Source organism: Pelecanus crispus, chromosome 5 (genome assembly GCF_030463565.1).
Source record: "Pelecanus crispus isolate bPelCri1 chromosome 5, bPelCri1.pri, whole genome shotgun sequence".
Lineage (NCBI taxonomy): Eukaryota > Metazoa > Chordata > Aves > Pelecaniformes > Pelecanidae > Pelecanus > Pelecanus crispus.
The window spans coordinates 55,423,235-55,441,399 of NC_134647.1; the positions used below are offsets into that span (position 1 = coordinate 55,423,235).

The 18,165-nt window shown below is 45.6% G+C and overlaps 1 protein-coding gene across 4 annotated transcripts in view; it reads left to right on the plus strand.

Moving 5' to 3' along the window:
- The first annotated feature begins 2,938 nt into the window (after nucleotides 1-2,938).
- The window catches only part of SUCO (SUN domain containing ossification factor), a 47,966-nt gene continuing 32,739 nt past the window's right edge, over nucleotides 2,939-18,165 (plus strand). For all 4 annotated transcript variants that reach the window (XM_075710272.1, XM_075710274.1, XM_075710273.1 and 1 more), the window contains exons 1-2: nucleotides 2,939-3,006; nucleotides 17,642-17,750. In XM_075710272.1, the coding sequence (XP_075566387.1) occupies nucleotides 2,942-3,006; nucleotides 17,642-17,750 (174 nt within the window). In that variant the 5' untranslated portion in view covers nucleotides 2,939-2,941. The remainder of the gene's footprint in view (nucleotides 3,007-17,641; nucleotides 17,751-18,165) is intronic.

Genomic DNA, 18,165 nt, shown 5'->3' on the forward strand with positions numbered 1-18,165 from the left:
GAATCTCCCACCGCCGAGGCAGCTTCCTGAGGCCAGCGTGGAGGCGCGCCCCTGGGCCACAGAGGCTTTCTGCACCCGTGCTGCTCTGGGCATGGCCCTGCTGCGGGTCCCTGGAGGGAAGGCTGGGCCCTCCGCAGCGCATCTCTGCTCATGACCTTCCCAAGGCTGGTCAGACGCCCTCACAGCCACGGATCCACACTACCGCTGTGCCACGTCTTAGCTCCGGCACTGCAAAAGGCTGCAGAAACCCTCATGGCAAAGGTGCCGACTCATGCCCTGCTGGTGCTACAAAGCAGTTTCTCAGTGTTTTTCAGGACCCGCCTCACTCCTGTATCTGGTTGGGCTGCTCCTGTGTCATCCCGGCTCCTGGGGTGACAGGACCTGATCGGGGAGTTGAGTGGTGCTGGGTCAGCCGGGCTCACCGCTGACCCACTGGGATTGCCGCCAGCAGGCCCTGTGGAGGGCACCTGTGCCAGGGACACAAAGCAAAGCCGCCCGCTGTCAGAGCCTCCCTCTTGGCCACTTTCATCTCCATATAATCCATGCTGTGGTTTAGCACACCCACTTTCCTCTGCTAGAGGTTCACAACAAATCCCATGGGCTTCTTCCAAAACCTACCAGTGGCTTACACATGAATTTCCTCCTGTTCAACCTAATGAGCCACAGCCTCCTCCAGCAGCTCCAAGCTAGGCTCCTGGCTAAGCTGCGAGGTATGGGGGCAGCGGGTGCTGCTTTGCACCCTGGTTCACTGTCCCCTGTGCTGTTATCCCCCCCCATTTTCCAAAGAGACACAGCAGGGATCCGCCTGGGATCCTCCCGCCACAGCCCCCTCCTCAGGCACTGCAGGCCAGGCTGTTTCTGTCGCAGGACAGCCCGTGGTTTGCTGGCCAGAGAGGTTTAAACCCCAACCTGTGTGGAGATGGGGCACAAAGCTGGAGCTGCTCCTTTTTCCCTTCTCCTCAACATGTTGGCATGCAGGCCTGTCTGCTGTCTGTGGCACGTGGAGCTCTTGGAAGGGCGGGGGATGCCAAGCATTAATGAAAGCACAAAATTACAGGGTGAAAAATCAGGAAAAAACTAGACACAAAGACTCTCCAGAGGTTTCCACTGCCGGCTGGGAACATTTACCCGCAGCTGGCTGGCTCCAGTCACGCCATCCTGCAGCTCAGCAGCACCAAGCCGAGACCTGCAGGCACCCCCCCTTCCTGTTTGGGAGCACCCCCAGACGGCCATAAGGGCCAGTTTGTGGGGCTGCAGCTCCTCTGGGGAAAACAGCAGCTGTGGCCTGGGAGGGCCCTGCTCCTGCAAGGACTGCCGTGATTCACCATGTCCCATGCCTCCCTCCGGGCAAAGCTGTCCTTCCTTGTTCAGAGTCCTGACGTGTGCACGTTTCCAACGCGGTGCACTTGTGACTAATCCACCCATGCCTTCCAGGGCTGTCGTAACACCCTGCGGGCTGGGAGAGCGGCGTGCGTTGTTGCTCGCTGCAGCTCCTATCGCACTGCAGTGCAGCAGCAGGAACCCCGATCCTGGGCTGTTGTTTTGGCAAGAGCAAGTTGCAAGGATTGTTTTCTCGGCTACCATAGCTCAGTGTAAAGCCCACCTTACAATGCCATGCTTCAAATGGGCAGATTTAGGCCTGGCCACCTACAAAATCCCTAATGTTTTGATAGTAACTGTTGCGTGGTTCTACTAGTCCACCGACATGTGCCAGTACCAGGGAAAGCAACTCCCTTCTGTTCTGCATCAGGAGCGGGCACCCACAGCCACCTGGCCTGTATTCCCCCGAGCACCTCCCAGAAGCGCTAGCCTAGCCCCAGCCATCAGAGGAAAGGCACTGCCGGGGAGGGAAACGGGGAAGGTCTGTGCAGGCAGCTGCGGGGCTGGGGAGAGACGATGGGCTAGCAGGGCTTGGCCAGGCTGCCAGGTCCCGGCCACGGTTCCAAGGAAAGCGCTCCCCGTGCGGGTCTCAGGATGCGCCGGGCCGGCTGCCAGGCAAACGCTATCTCGGCCTTTGCTCCTACAATGAATAAATATCGACAGAAACGCCTTTAACGCCCCTCTGGCACCCCTTGTGCCTATAGGCACGGGCCAGGCTGCCACCCGGCTGCCCGCGGGTGAAGCCTGAGCCCAACCGCCCCCCACAGGCCCCCTCAGGCCGCCTGCAAAATGGCCGGCGGCGACCCGCGCACGGCAGCCGCCCCCGCCCAGCACTACAGCTCCCAGCAGCCCCCGCGCGGGGGGAAACGGCGTTCCTGCGCCCGCTGCGCGACGGTTTTCCTCTGGGGGCCTCAGCCGGCACCAATCAGCGCTCGGCTCTGTGGGGCAGCCTGCAGAGCAGCCTGCTCAAAAAATTTAAAAAAAACCCTGTCATGTCGGCGCGCCTTTCCTTAAGATGTCCTTCGCACCAGAGGTAATGACGTTCCTCGCGCGCCCCGCGGTCCCGGGGTTTGCTGTCAGCCGTCCTTTATTACTATGGCGATTTCCCTTTAGCGGCTTGTTTCACGCGGACACCTCAGAGGGGTCCTTGCAGGGGCGGGGAAAGAGAAGGCCGCTCTCTTGATTCGCCGCCGCGCCGGAGGGGAGAAGCCAATCTGCGCCGGCAGCCGGGGCTGGGGGGCGGGGCCACCCCAGACGCGCAGGCCATTGGTGACGGCGGAGCAAGGGGGCGTGGCGGAGTGGCGGGGAGGGTGACGCGTATCCTTCCAGCTCAGCGCGTGAAGCGATAAGGGGCGGGGGGGAGGGGCCCGGTTCGGCGGGCAGTAACGGCCGCGCTCGCGCCGCCTCGGAGCCGCGCTCGCGCCCCGCGGGGGAGGGGTCGCTCCAACGGTCGTTCCTCCTCAGCGGCCCCCGCCGCCACCGCCCGCGCTTCTCCCGCTGTCCCGCTGCCGGGGAGGATGCGCCGCCTCTTCCCGGCCGCGGCAGGTAGACTGGGGAGACGATGAGGGAGCCGCCCCGCCGGCTCCTGGCCCTGGGCTCCTGCCTCTTCCTCTGCGCCGTGCTCTGGTGAGTCCCGGCCGCGCCTCAGGCCCTCGCCCTCACGGCGGGGAGGCTCCTCCGAGGCCTGCCGGCGGCGGGGGTGCCTTGCCGCTCGGGGCTCCCGGGGAGAAGAGCGGCGGCGGACCCCGCCGGCGGGCCTGCCCTCGGCCCTGCCGCCACCACCACCCTCCCCGGCAGCCCGGGGCCCTCGGGCCGCTCCTCCTGACCCGGCCGGGGAGCCTTCTTCAGCCCCGGCACCGGCGGGGAGAGCGCCCTGGTCGGGATGCTGAGAGCTGGTGGTTGGGGACGCGCGGACGGGAGGGGGAAGCGGAGATGGTGCCATTAGGGAAAGAAAGATGCTTCCCTTCGGAAAAACAGGAACGTGTTACTGTGCTGGCAGCACCCGGTGCTGTGTTAAGGAAAAGACAGGTAACAGCTTTTGGGAGGGTAATTCCCGCTGCTGTAAATAATAGTCATTTGCTGTCTTCGTGAAAACAAGCAGTGTCAGATGTGGAGTTAGTCCTCAAATACTAGGGGTTCAAAGTTACGCTGTACATTTCTGTTTGTATTTTGTTGCTACTGTGCTTTTAACGGAAAGGCTGGCTTGCTTTTCTAATTTGAGGCTGAACTCTGGCCGTGTTCTCTGAAAGAGCACAGTGCCTTATTCTTGAAACCGATTTTCTGTGGCTGGCTCGAGTCGTGTTAAATTAAAGCCTATGAGCCGATTCGTTTTTGCATTGGTTTTGTCTTTGAGAGTGTTTTTCATAGTGATTACCTTGGCTATACCTTGTTCCAGCACCTTCTGTTTACTTTGTTTTCAAACTTCCTTAAAACATGATATTTATTAGAACACACATATTGGGAGAATATATTTCTGTATCGTAAGTTCTAAGCTTCTTAAACTTTGGTCTCCTATGAACTCCGTGACTCACTGTTTGAGAAATGCTAGCCAGTTTGAACAGCAAACACTGAAAACTGAACAGCAGCTGTTACAGATAATTGTCTATCTAGTGTATTATTTTAATACATTTCCTGTAAATTGTTTAAGTAATCTATTTAAAAAAAAGAAAACATTTGAAGTAGTCTTGAAGTTCTGGTTTGTTTCACAGTTTATTCTAGTTGGATGAAGAAGGGGGAGCCCAGGCATCTCTCTGTAGAGAATCAGTTGCAAATCTGGTGCTGACACTTGTGTTGCTGGGTTCGGACAATCCTGGAGCAAATGTGGTCCGTGTCATCACATTTTTATTTTTAGGAGACAAAACAGTGAGTCTAAAAACTGTTTGAAGATGCTGTTGCTGTGTTTACATTTAGCAAATTTTTTAAAGAAAAAGCTCCTAGCCATGTAGGTTAACTGAGCTGTGAACCTGATGTAACTTGTCTCCAGACAGCTTTTTGTTTACTTGTTAGACAATTAAGTTTTTCCTCACGGAACTGTTCTACTTGTTAGGATTCTTATTAGGATAACAGTTTTTATTCCTTTCTTACTGTGTCTTGAAGGCTGATAACCTGGTTCTGCCTCGAGGTAATTTGTTAACGAAGGTGTCCTCAGCTTAATGGTACATAGATGGTCAGAGTAGTTGTTTGTTGCTGTGTTCTTAGTCTGCTGTTTTAACAAAACTGTTTGATTTAAGAAAAAGTTCAGGCACCTAGTCCATACTGATGAAGGAATACCATGTTCAGCTAGCTCGTTGAAATAATATACTTGTTCTGTAAAGCTCAGACAATTTCTGTGTTCATCTTGGGTATGTTCAGCAGAAAAATTGAGCTGAGTTTTTTCTTACTCTTTCAAGTAGTGTCTTAACCTGCACTCAAAGCTTGCACTAGAGTATCCCAAACCTTTTGGTATTTAATAAAAAATAATTTCACACTGTGTGTTCACCCTGCTCACTCTGGCTGCTTTTGATTAAAGAGCCAGTAGATTAATTTAGATGTTGAGAGGGTTATGACTCTAGTTCCCTGGTCTCTGTGTTGTCCAAATATAAATTCACATTAGAGAATTTAAAATCCTCTGTTTGCGGGATGGCATTGCGTCTTGCTTCAATTTCAGTAGCCGTGTCAGATTTGTAATTGGGAAGTCTTAAAGTCTGTTAATTCCTGCCTTGTTTCTGGACCGTGTAACATGACAAGTTATGATGTATTTAACTATTTCCTAAAAAGAAAATAAGCAACTTTGTTCACATAAGCAGTTAAAGAAACTTAAATAGTAAATGGAAGGCTTTGTGCTATAAATGTTGGCATGTGTGATAAATGTTGGCTTTTTAAACTTAGTTGTCTTTAAATGTAATCTTCAAAGGAGAAGGTCTTTTCTTACAGATGGAACTAGTAGTCAACAGATGATCAAATTAAAAACAAAAAAGCAGGGGACACAACCACAAGACAAAACAGAATTGCTGAAAGAATACTCTTGGGACTACTTGGACTCTGTATCTATTTTTTTTTTCCCCCCAAACCTGGACTTTGTTTTATTTCTGGATAGGCAGTTGCTTCTTTCTTTGAAACTAAGCTTAAAATAGGAAGTATTTTTATCTCCCATCATGCATTTTAAAGCTTGCTTACAGAAGTTGGTCCAATGGAGAAATATCCATTGGTAAAAATCAAGTGGAGGAAAAAAAAAATTGATTTAACAGTTTAACAGATCTCATCCTATAAGTTAAAAATGTGACTGTGTATTAGGAAATGTACAAAAACTCCAGAAGCTTGAGTTTGGGGACTTGTTAGCTGGTGTCTTTTCAATAAAGGCAGCGTGGTGCTCTTTGGGAGTGCTGGATCAGAGATTTATCGGTATTTGAGGCTTTCTCAAGCAAACCATGCATGGAACAAACACAGCTCTGACAAACCTGGGCCAGTGAGGTTGTTCCAAACTGTGGTGGGCTGACCCTGGCTGGACTCTATCACTCCCCTGGACAGCGGAGAGAAAATATAAAGAAAGGCTCATGGGTCAAGATAAGGACAGGGAGAGATCATTCACCAATTACCGTCATGGGCACAACAGACTTGACTTGGGGAAATCGGTTTAATTTATTACCAGTCAAATCAGAGTAGGGTAATGAGAAATAAAACCAAATCTTAAAAACACCTTCCCCCCACCCCTCCCTTCTTCCCAGGCTCGACTTCACTCCTGATTTCTCTACGTCCTTCTGGAGAGGCGCAGGAGGCTTGTGGTCAGTTGTCTCTGTTGCTCCTTCCTCCTCAGGGGAGGACTCCTCACACTCTTCACCTGCTCCAGTGTGGGGTCCCTCCCACAGGAGACAGTCCTCCATGAACTTCTCCAACGTGGGTCCTTCCCACGGGCTGCAGTTCTTCACGAACTGCTCCAGCATGGATCCCTTCCATGGGGTGCAGTCATTCAGGAGCAGACTGCTCCAGCGTGGGTCCCCCACAGGGTCACAAGTTCTGCCAGCAAACCTGCTCCAGCGTGGGCTCCTCTTTCTCCATGGGTCCACAGGTCCTGCCAGGAGCCTGCTCCAGCACGGGCCTCCCACAGGGTCACAGCCTCCTTTGGGCACATCCACCTGCTCCTGTGTGGTGTCCTCCACGGGCTGCAGGTAGGTATCTGCTCCACTGTTAAGCTCTGTGGGCTGCAGGTGGACAGCCTGCCTCACCATGGGCTGCAGGGGAATCTCTGCTCTGGCACCTGGAGCACCTCTTCCCCCTCCTCCTTCCCTGACCTTGGTGTCTGCAGGGTTGTTTCACGTATTCTCAGTCCTCTCTCTGGCTGCAGTTGCCGTTGCACAGGTTCCCCCGACCTTTCCCCCTCTTCTTGAATATGTTATCCCAGAGGCCCTACCACTGTCGCTGATGGGCTCGGCCTTGGCCAGCAGCAGGTCTGTCCTGGAGCCGGCTGGTATTGGCTCTATCGGACATAAGGGAAGCTTCTAGCAGCTTCTTATAGAAGCCACCCTTGTAGCCCCCCCACTACCAAAACCTTGCCACTCAAACTCAATACACAAGTAGTTCAAAAGAGTGGGATAGCTGCATGGTTTTAGAGAAATACTTTTGATAGAGGTAAGGCTTAGGAATGTAGTGCTCTAAAAATAATACGCATCTGTGCAGACTGGAGCTTTGACTGTATGTGACAAATTACTCCTGTTGTCCTGAATTTACAAAGATTTTTTTTATGCTTCAGTTGATCCCTTTGTGTGGATGATCATAATGTAGAAAATACTTTTAAAACTTGTAGTGCTTCATAGCTTGACAACATACAGAGCTGAAAAGTGGAGTAGATTTAGACGCTTATAGGGATACTAGTACTATCTGAATTGAGACTAGCTGTGACAGTTGTTTGAACAGTAACCTGTATAAATTGTTCTGACATCAGCTTTTACCTGCCATAAACTGCAGTTTCAAACTGTTAAGTATGAGTTTAATAAAGAAATCATGCATACGCTAATTTGTCTTTCTGTGATTCATTCTGTCCCAGAAAGTGCTTTGCATATCCTGATCTACTTAGCTTTTATGAACTCTTTTATCATCCTCAGTTTTACAACGATGAGTAAAAGGAAGATGGGGATTAAGTGCATGTGCACATCAGGATTCTTTAGTTGTAGTTACATTGTGAGTATGCTGCATCAGTAAGTTAAGGCTTGTATCAAAGTGACTGGGTGGCAAGATGTGCTGTTCCTGATGGAAAACCCCTAGTCTAGTAGCTCTGACTCTGAAATCCATGAGAGTATACCCTGAAAATTGTAAAGGTCAGATTGGGTCAGTGGCATAGCCAGGAATAATGCCTAGATACAAGTACAGTGGAAGGGGGTAGACTTTGATATTGGTTTGTATTCCTCCCTAGAACATTAAATGTCAAGATTTATGTGAATTTTCATGAGGGAAAATATTTCTAGTTTTGGTTTGCATTAGTCTTCTACATTTTTGAAGGTGTGCTTGTTTAGAGCTTCTGTAATGCAAGAAGAGCTCTGAACAAATGGTGCTATATTGGCAGTGTGATAACATTACTAGTGTTTATTTTGCCTCTCCTGTCCTGCACAGGCAAAAGCTATGCAAGCCAGATTAGAGATCACAGAAGTAGAGGTTTTGCTAATTGAACATTTATTGGTCGTAACTTTTGGCTTAAACCTTGAGCTTGCATCTGTTAGTAACAGAAAGGTGTTGAGTGGTAAAGCTGGGGAGGGGCTTGTGGTCCGGTGTAACACACCTCTTATCATAGAAATCCGCCTTTCAGCAGAGTGTAATGTTTACAGGAGACCCCTAATGATCTGGATAGAACTGCTAGTGTAACTCACTTGTACTGGTGCTCAGAATTTTACCTGGTGATTCTCATGTTGTGTAGTTACTTAAATATCTTCAGAAGGCTGATGCTTTTTTTGGCATTTTATGGCAGGAAAAAATTATCTGGGCATTGTTCATATAATCAAAACTTTTGTTCCAGGCATCAGATTTCAAAATGAAGAGTATGTTCCTAGATATGGAGTGTCTTGTTTGGAAGTGTCTTTGCTCTGTAGTTAAGGTTGGGACAAAAGCTGCTTTGGAACTCTTGGACTCTTAAAACAAATGTGAATATGCCTAGCTTATAGGCTGCTCAAGGTGAAAGTGCTGTATGCAAGCAGGGGCTCTGGTGTCTTACGGAAAAAAAATGCTTGGCTCAATCAATTATTGAATATTTACCTTCTAGAATTATTTGAAAATCGGTGAAGTGCTTTCATGCAGTATCTTCTAAAAGATTTGTCCTAGAAACTTCAAATTTGTTTGTTTGTTGTGCAAGTGGTGTACTAAGTCTGTGCTTCTTTCAAGGGGAGGATGTACAATGTCTTTTAAAGCTAACACTTGGAGGTGCTAACAGCCCTCTGCCTGAAGAGAGTGTTATTTCTGAGCATGAAAACTTTTGGCTGAGAAGAGGGATCGCAAAGCTAGTGCAAAGAACTTTTGCTTGGGTGAGTGAAAATATTGGTATAAGTGAGTTAAACTGGATTGGAATATCAGTACAAGGTTCCAACAGTTCAAAATTAGCTTAGGTGCTCAAAGGAGCCTTCTTGGTTTGGCTGAATTTTGGAATGGCAATCAAGATATTGTTGAAGTCCTTCAAAGGCAAGAGGTCTATTAAAACTACATTATAAAATGTCTGGGAGTTAGGTGATAGCAGCTTTACAATGATCTAGGGCAAAATTCATGTTGCTAAATTTGTGCTAAAATTCCACTCCTTGGCTCTATGTTAAGTTGTGTTGCATTTACAGTGAGTTTTAAGCATGGGGAGTTGGTGCAAAGCAGCTGATGATGATTCTGAGCCTACCTGTAGTAGGCCTGCAGTATCGTGCCCATGTAGACAAGCTTATCAATTTAAGCAATGAGGGAAATCTTCAGAGATCTGTAAGTTAGACATTACTACAGACTCTAAATGCCTTGATGTTTAATCACAGTTCATGGCTCTTCCACTGTTTTCCTGTAGTCTTTGTGGTCAGTATCAGGTTTTATTGTACTTTTCCAGAATGCGTTCTTTTCCCCAAACTCTTGCATTAACGATAATAACTAGAATTTGACAATGCAGGGAGATTCTCTTAAGCTACAGTCTTCAGTGCAGTATTACAGAAGTCTGTTACCAAGAATTGCTAGGAACTGCCTGTTCCTTTGAGCACTTCCAAATGGGCACCTTTTGAGCGCTAGGGTTTGTGACTTCTGTCCTGCCTTAAGTGCCTGAAATAGGGTACCTGGATACTCCTTTGAAGAAAGGAGTAAGAGGAATGTGTTTCAGTGTTACTTTGCAGCATACATCTAATATAGGCTGTTGTCTATTATGGGCACTGTATCAAAACAATACACAATTATAGTACTGTGAGGGTGGCTGTTATCTCAGCAGCCTTTTCTAAGAAAGGATGAGAGAAATATTGGTAGCACTGTAAGAATGGAATGAAGAGGTTTTCCACTGTTAGTCCTTGGCCTTGATTTCTGTTGTTTAACTTAGGATGACAGTGTATAGTCATGGATAAATGGTATGTTCTCCCTTTATCTTCTTGGACTTTTATATCTGAGTATACAGTAGCTCAAAGCTAACTTTCTTTTCCCCCCTTAGAAGTTACTGGTGTGTGACCACACACCCAGACCAGGGTGTGCAGAGAAATGTGTGGTTGAAGATGGGATGCAGGACTACCCCTTCAGGCAGTAAATCAATTAAATTGTGGGATGCAGGACTACCCCTTCAGACAGTAAATTGGTTAAATCTGATAAAGTATATGGTGCAACTGTAACCTTGTTTTGCAGTCTTTGCATGCTAATGCATTTAAGATGCTGAAAGCTGTATGATGGTTGCAATCTCATCGTCTGAAGCTATGAAATTCAGTACTGTCAGAAGTATCTTTGTGTTGGGCTCCTCTGAATAAGTGAAGTAACTGTCTTTTTTGTGTTGCATTCCAGTTAGGAGGCAGTTTAGAGAGCACATTCTTTGCAAAGAGTGGGCAAGATGTTACAAACTTAAATTAATTGCAAAATATAATGGATTGGTAAAGGATTTGCAAAAAAGCCTCAATTTTCAGTTGGTTTTTTTCTGTTTTGTTTTTTTTTTTAGCACATGAATCAAGTTAGTGGATAGTGGTAGGAAATGAGATAGTATCAGTGCCTTGCTGGCAGCATACTTGCTTAGTCTAGATCTGTAGATCTTAGTCTTCAGCTTTTTTGTTAAGGATCCATCTTAACTTTTAAAATTATCTCAGTAATGCATGCTGCTCTTCTGTAGTAATAAATGGCTTTTAAATGAATGGTGTGGGTTTTGTTTTGTTTTTTGTTTTTAACCAGCATAGGAAGATCAATGGTTCTTCATTGCATTTATCAACACTTATTTGCACTTCGCATGCAGAAATGAGTTGTGTCAGGGGAGATTGTGCTAAAGCAGTCAGTGCCTTGCAAATGGCTTTCCTCCTCTGACTGGCTGAAATAATGTTGCTGTCCTTAAAGCCTAGTCTTCGTTTTCTGAGAGATTTATTTAGTTCTGTGGGCCCTTTTAAATGCAAGTCCGTCTTGCTGAACTGTTCTGAGAAGGATGGATTCCACTAAATTACTGAGGAGAGGGAAAAGGGTCCCTCTTCTTGCTTTTTTTTCTGCATTACCAGTGGCTGGAAGGCAGATTACTGCTGACTCGAGAGTCTGGTTGTGGATCTGCTGACCTTCTTGTTGTTACAGAGCCTTCTTTCTCTTTGACAGGCAGTGATAATAGTCACAGACCCGTAGGATTTGTTCAAAGCAAAAGATACTTTCCTGCCTTCCTTGCCCTTTCACAACTTTTCTCATTTTTTTACCTGATTACAGAATAATTTATTTTTGATTAATCAAGAAAGTAAGCTTCAACTCACAAACAGGCACCTCTCCCCCATTCATAGGCCTGCTCTGCTGGCTCTCTGCCCCCAGGTCCAAAACCCACCCCCCTTCACTTGCACAGGCCTATTCTGAACTGATCCTATGAATGTTTTCGGTAGAGAAGTGTCACACAGCAGGGACGGCAATATCTTCATTCTCCCTTTTAACTGTTGGGCATTGGTGCATCTGTACCTGTTGGTAATACAACCCTCTGAGAGGTGTAGAAAATGTCAGTGATCGTCCTGGAGGGAGACTGTTCCCTGTGCATGCAAGGAGGTCTTGGTAATTGGTACACTGGTGATACCTTCCTCTTTTTTTCCCCCCTTTGCTTAAAATTACTCTGTGTCAGAGGTGTCAACTGTTGTTTTGAACTGCTTCACTCTCTGGTGTCCAGAAATAGGTCTTGTTTGGGGCAGAATTTAAGAAAACTCTTGAATTATTTAGAGGACAGATAAGTTTGAACTGAATCTTGTGTGAGTTTCAGTGGTTTTGTATGAAGTCTTTGGAAAGGAACGCTTAGGCTGTTTTTCTCTGGGAAGAACAAATTGTGGAAAAACTACTCTTGCCTTCAGATTTTGCTAATTTGGATTTTTTTGTCAGCTGTAACTTGTACAATTTTCTTACCAGTTGTTTACTTTCTACTTGATTTTTATGCTTGTCAAAACAGTTATCAATAGCTGCACTATCTCTTGATAGTCTTCTGCAGCCTCATTCACAATTACTTAAAGAGTTTGAGCCAAATTAGAACTGGATGGTCTTTCACATGAAACCTATACTGCAATTTCAAAACCACCTGCACTTTTGAATTTCAGTGCATTCCGTTTCAAAAGCCTAACAGCCATCAGTAGACTATAGCCAATTCGTATAGCAGTAAGTGTACCCTGCCATTCAGATAGGGGTGAGTAGACTTTCTGCTTCAGTAGAGAACGACAGTATTTGACTGCCCTGTGGAAAGTAAAGATTCCGCCCCCACCCCGCCCCGGCCCCCTTCTGTGTCTGGGCTTGCAGCTTTTGCCTTTGGGTTTGTGCATATCAAGCTGAAAAATTCATGGCATATTAGAGAAAATAGCTTTTAAACTACATTAATGAAGATACTAAAAGACTCGTGCTTAAGTTTCTTTGGCTTTTATGAGATTTAATAGCAGCTGCAATTTTGAGTTGTACTTAGCAAAAATGGAACTATTGAAAACTTCTGTATCCATGTAAGTCATTAACTGTTTGAAACACTCTCCTGAAGTATTTCTACACTGTTAGGTCATTTGAAGATATACCTTGTACCTGAGACAGTGTATCTAGTGACTAATCTTCAGTACTATTTGGGCATTATATCTGCTTGCTTCTAATTCAGCATTAAAATACTATTCTTTTGTCACCAGGAAAGGGGAGGATGTATTAATATATACAGATGCAGAAGCTGCTGTGCTTTCACTGGACATACGGTGCAAGTTTACTAAACTCGGGGAACTATGTTCCCAGCAAATGAACATTTAGGTTTTCATGTTTGTTGTCTTTCTGTGTATAGAGAAATGCTTAACAGAGGTGCTATGCCATTTGGCAGGTTTTTTTATTATGGGCTATATAATTTATCAGCCTGTGGCTAAAGAAGCCTGTTGAATGAATATGCAGAATGCTGAAAGACAGAAGAAAAAAAGAGTAGTAGTGGTCCTGATAAGGTGGTTAATTTGACTTCTCACAGAATGGCTGGTTTCACATGGCCTTGCATTCTGCAGATTTGTGTTCTTAATGCTCTGTCAGAGCTTGATGGCAGCAGCTGAGTGATATATCCTGCCTGCTGCATCCTCTGTTGCATCAGGGCTCAGGTTTTCCTGCGGGTCCATGCATGCACACATGCAAAATGAATTCTCAGTCCCCTCCCTTGCTTAGAGGGGTCTTGGCAGACTTGAGGCATCGTGTTTGAGTTGGGGAGTGGACTGAGAATAATTTCTGTAAATAAGCAAATTGGATATTGGACACAGATTGTGTCAGAATAGCTTAAATCTGTGAGTTGTCAGACTGCATTCTTCTAAAAGCTGCATTCATGCTCTAATAATGCATGATTTGTTGCGTTAAAAGAAATCTATGCCTTTTGTGTGAAGTGCTTTTCGTGACTGCAAGTGCTAAAGTAGTTATTAATGCGGTTGTGAAAATACACCTTGTGTTTTTAAATGCTGATTCACAGCCAATGATATCTTTCCTTTTCTACATTAAGGGACTTAATGTTGCTCTGTAGCTCACTGAAGATCCCCCCCCCTTAGTGTAAGTAGAATAAGAAATAACATATTTGTGTGCAAGTATAATAAAGGGGTAGAATGAGCTACACTGTGTTCTGTATGATTTTTGATCTTTCTCTTGTATTTTTATGAAGAACCAGCTGGAAGGAGAGACCAGAGGTACTGGAATTAAAAGCATGATAAAATTCATCCATGAAATGATTGAAACAACTTTTCAGAAAAATAAATTACTCAAAGTATTTGCATAACTAATTTTTCCAAGTGAGTGCTAGGAAGTAAGGCTATAAAAGTCTGGTAACATTTAATTCAGTCTCTGAAATGTATGTCCTGTGCTTAGGATAAGACAAGAGGTTTGATGAAAAACTTAATACAAACAAGTAACTACATGATGGGATGGGAATTTAAGATGTGTGAGAATGCATACACCTCATTTTCAACTTAACAGAGATGTGAGAGTTTGTACCTGCTACAATACATGGTTATAAGTGTTTTCATACCCTTAGAACTCAATCTGGCCACTGTTGTAAAAGATAATAAAAAATGTTTTTATAAGTACATCAACAATAAAAGGAGAGCCAAGGAGAATCTCCATCCTTTGCTGGATGTGGGGAGGAACATTGTCACCAAGGATGAGGAAAAGGCTGAGGTACTTAATGCCTTCTTTGCCTCTGTCTTTAATAGCCAGACCAGTTGTCCCCAGGGTACTCAGCTCCCTAAGCTGGAAGACAGGGATGGGGAGCAGAATGGAGTCCTCATAGTCCAGGAGGAAGCAGTTAATAACCTGCTACACCACCTGGACACTCACAAGTCTATGGGGCCAGATGGGATCCACCCAAGAGTACTGAGGGAGCTGGCGGAGGAGCTTGCCAAGCCACTCTCCATCATCTATCAGCAGTCCTGGTTAACAGGGGAGGTCCCTGATGACTGGAGGCTTGCCAGTGTGATACCCATCTACAAGAAGGGCCAGAAGGAGGACCAGGAGAACTACAGGCCTATCAGCCTGACCTCGGTGCCGGGGAAGATTATGGAGAGGTTCATCTTGAGTGCGCTCAACAGGCATGTGCAGGTCAACCAGGGGATCGGGCCCAGCCAGCATGGGTTCATGAAAGGCAGGTCCTGTTTGACCAACCTGATCTCCTATGACCTGGTGACCTGCCTGGTGGATGAAGGAAAGGCTGCGGATGTCATCTACCTGGACTTCAGCAAAGCCTTTGACACAGTCTCCCACAGCATTCTCCTTAGGAAGCTGGCAGCTCATGGCTTGGATGGGCATACTCTTTGCTGGGTAAAAAACTGGTTGGGTAGCCAAGCCCAGAGAGTTGTGGTGAATGGAGTTAAGTCCAGTTGGCGGCCGGTCACGAGCAGCGCTCCCCAGGCTCTGTTTGCAGGTGACACCAAGTTGGGTGGGAGTGTCGATCTGCTGGAGGGTAGGAAGGCCCTGCAGAGGGATCTGGACAGGCTGGACTGATGGGCCGAGGCCAACTGTATGAGGTTTAACAAGGCCAAGTGCCAGGTCCTGCACTTGGGTCACAACAACCCCAGGCAATGCTACAGGCCTGGGGGTCCTGGTTGACAGCCAGCTGAACATGAGCCAGCAGTGTGCCCAGGTGGCCAAAAAGGCCAACAGCATCCTGGCTTCTATCAGGAATAGTGTGGCCGGCAGGAGCAGGGAGGTGATTGTCCCCCTGTACTCAGCACTGGTGAGGCCACACCTGGAATACTGTGTCCACTTTTGGGCCCCTCACTACAAGAAAGACACTGAGGTGCTGGAGCGTGTCCAGAGAAGGGCAATGAAGCTGGTGAAGGGTCTGGAGCACAGGCCTTATGAGGAACAGCTGAGGGAACTGGGGTTGTTTAGCCTAGAGAAGAGGAGGCTGAGGGGAGACCTTATTGCTCTCTACAACTACCTGAAAGGAGGTTGTAGTGAGGTGGGTGTTGGGCTCTTCTCCCAAGTAACAAGTGATAGGATGAGAGGAAATGGTCTCAAGCTGCATCAGGGAAGATTTAGATTGGATATTGGGAAAAATTTCTTCACAGAAAGGGTAGTCAAGCATTGGAACAGGCTGCCCAGAGAGGTGGTGGAGTCACCACCCCTGGAGGTGTTCAAAAAACAGGTAGACGTGGCACTTTGGGACATGGTTTAGTGGGCATGGTGGTGTTGGGTTGATGGTTGGACTGATGATCTTGGAGATCCTTTCCAACCTTAATGATTCCTAGTTTTTACTTTCATTAAAAAATAATCCAGCCACCAAGCCAGGAAACACGAAATTGCTACTCTACCCTTAATTGGTTTAGTGGTGGACTTGGTAATGTTAGGTTAATGGTTGGACTGGATGGTCTTAAAGGTCTTTTCCAACCTAAACAATTCTATGATTCTGTGATATTCAGTGCTTTAGTTTCCAGTAACTGCAGCTGCTTCTGTCTGACTTCAGAGCTTCTATTTAGTTTAGAGGAAAGCTGTTACCTCAAAGATAAGAGGAATTTACTAAGGTGCAGTGGGGCTGAGACAGGCCTGGGAAACCTTTTTTGCCCATCTCCAGAATAGTTTGTCAGATCCCACAAGTTCCTTGTCTCCTGTCTTCCGTTCTTCCAGTAGTAAGAGACCTGGATTTGGAGTGGCTGGTGCCTTGCTAACACTCCCTGCTGGTACAGGTGGAAGAGGTTTATAGCCCTACAAGAAAACCCCCATTTTGTGATTGCTTGCAACCTGGAGAATTAGTGACCCCTCTGTATGTGTATATATGTACATGTGTGTGTGTATATATGTACACGTGTGTGTATATATATATGCATGAAACTGTTTTTAAAATTTAGTACTTGACTGTGGTCTATTGCAGCATGGGTTCCTCCTCAGTGGGGGTTCCTCCTCAGTGGAGGAATCTACGCTGCATATACTTTCCAATAAAGGTGATCTTCAAGCTTAAGACGGGTAGTAATTCAAATTCTAAACACTAGACTGATCCCAGTTGTGGAAGTGAATCCTGACCTACTAATATTCTTACTATTATGACTGACTGTTTAGCCTATATTTTAGTTTTCAAAACTTATGTCAGGAGATCTCTGTATTCAGGTTTCTTGTATGCTTAAAGATCTGCTGTAGACCTGTCTCCTCATAGGAAAAGGAGGCCCTTTTTTCAGGGTGCAGAATGATGTTCTATCTAATTCACACAGGGTCATACTGATCACCTGGCTCTCATGTAAACAGTATTTCCAGGAGAAATGTTTGGCTTTAAAGTGGCAGGTGACTGTGATGTTCAAATATAGTTGAAAATGCCACTAAAAGCTCAATTTGCCTAGCATTTTGCTGGACTTATTTGAAGTCTGCATGAAGACCTTTGCTGGCCTTTGGGTCTTCAAGCTTAGTGGTTTGCTGTACAGATGTTATGTGGGATGTGAAGGGGCTGTGCACTATAAGCAACAAAAGGTGCTGTTCGGATGCAAATGTTTGTATAGACGTTGACCAATTTTCTACAGAAATAAATCCATTTCTACTGAGAAGCAAAATTGTTTGGAACTGAAAGTACAAAACAAATCTCTATGGAGGTTGTAGCTAAAGCCAGCACTGGTTTGCCATTTGTCTCTACGTTTTCATTGGGTTTTGCATGGGCCTTTTGTTTAATATACTTATCTCTAATTCTCTTAAATGTGCTTGATGATGTTAAGTATACAGAATTTTCTTAGCTGTGATCTGTACAGGGGAATAAGGAGCTTTATTTTTTTTAATCTGTGGCTTTAGTATTTTGCATAGTAATAATCATTGCTAAAGTTATCCCATTACTGTATGATGAAGGATATAGTTGATTCAAATTCTTTCTAACTTGCAGTAGCTTAACTAATTTGTGTCAACTTCCACTTCGTGACAAGGTATCACCCCAATAACTGTTTTGCTGATACTTTTGTCTTTTGGAAGTAGTAAATTTGTAGTGTGTATTCTGTTATAATTTCCTAAAGTCAAGTCCTCCAATAGTTTTGATAAATGAGTATCTATGAACTGTACATGTGTGTTTTTATTTTTTAGGCATCTCATGGGAACAACTGAAAAAAGATTGAGGGAGACAATGCTGAGGGAATTTTAAAATATTTATTAATTTTAAATCAAGAGTTTGATGTGCTTTTTTTTTTTTTTTTTTGAATAGGCTTCCTATTTGGCATGTCTTTTGTAAAGACAGTCTTTCAGGAGCAGTGCAATACGCTTCAGGTGACGCTTGTGCCCTGGCAAATGGTGATGAAAATGTCCAGGAAAAGGTATGCTGAATAAATCGTGTTAATTAGCTACTCAGTCTGACTTGATATTAAATTAAAAAAAAATTGATTCATACGCTTTGATTCATAGTTGTCTTGGTCAGAATGTTTAACATACTCAGTTGTTCTGTGAACTGTGAAGTTAGCTTCCCAAGTTTTTGTTTTCCTTTACTTCAAGTTTGTTGCTATTATGTGACAGTACAGCTGGACAGTTGGGGGGGGGGGGGATGGGAACAAATAGTAAAGCTAGTAATGGTGGCTCAGTTTTTTTATTTGGGTGCCGGATGTTAGAAGAAGTGGTCATCGGGGATAGTATGTGGCTCTGTAGAGACCATGATAGGAGGTGATGGCCTGGATAAGTCTAGGCCATAGTATGCCAGTTGCATCTGTGTTGTGTTAAAAACCCAGTACACAAATG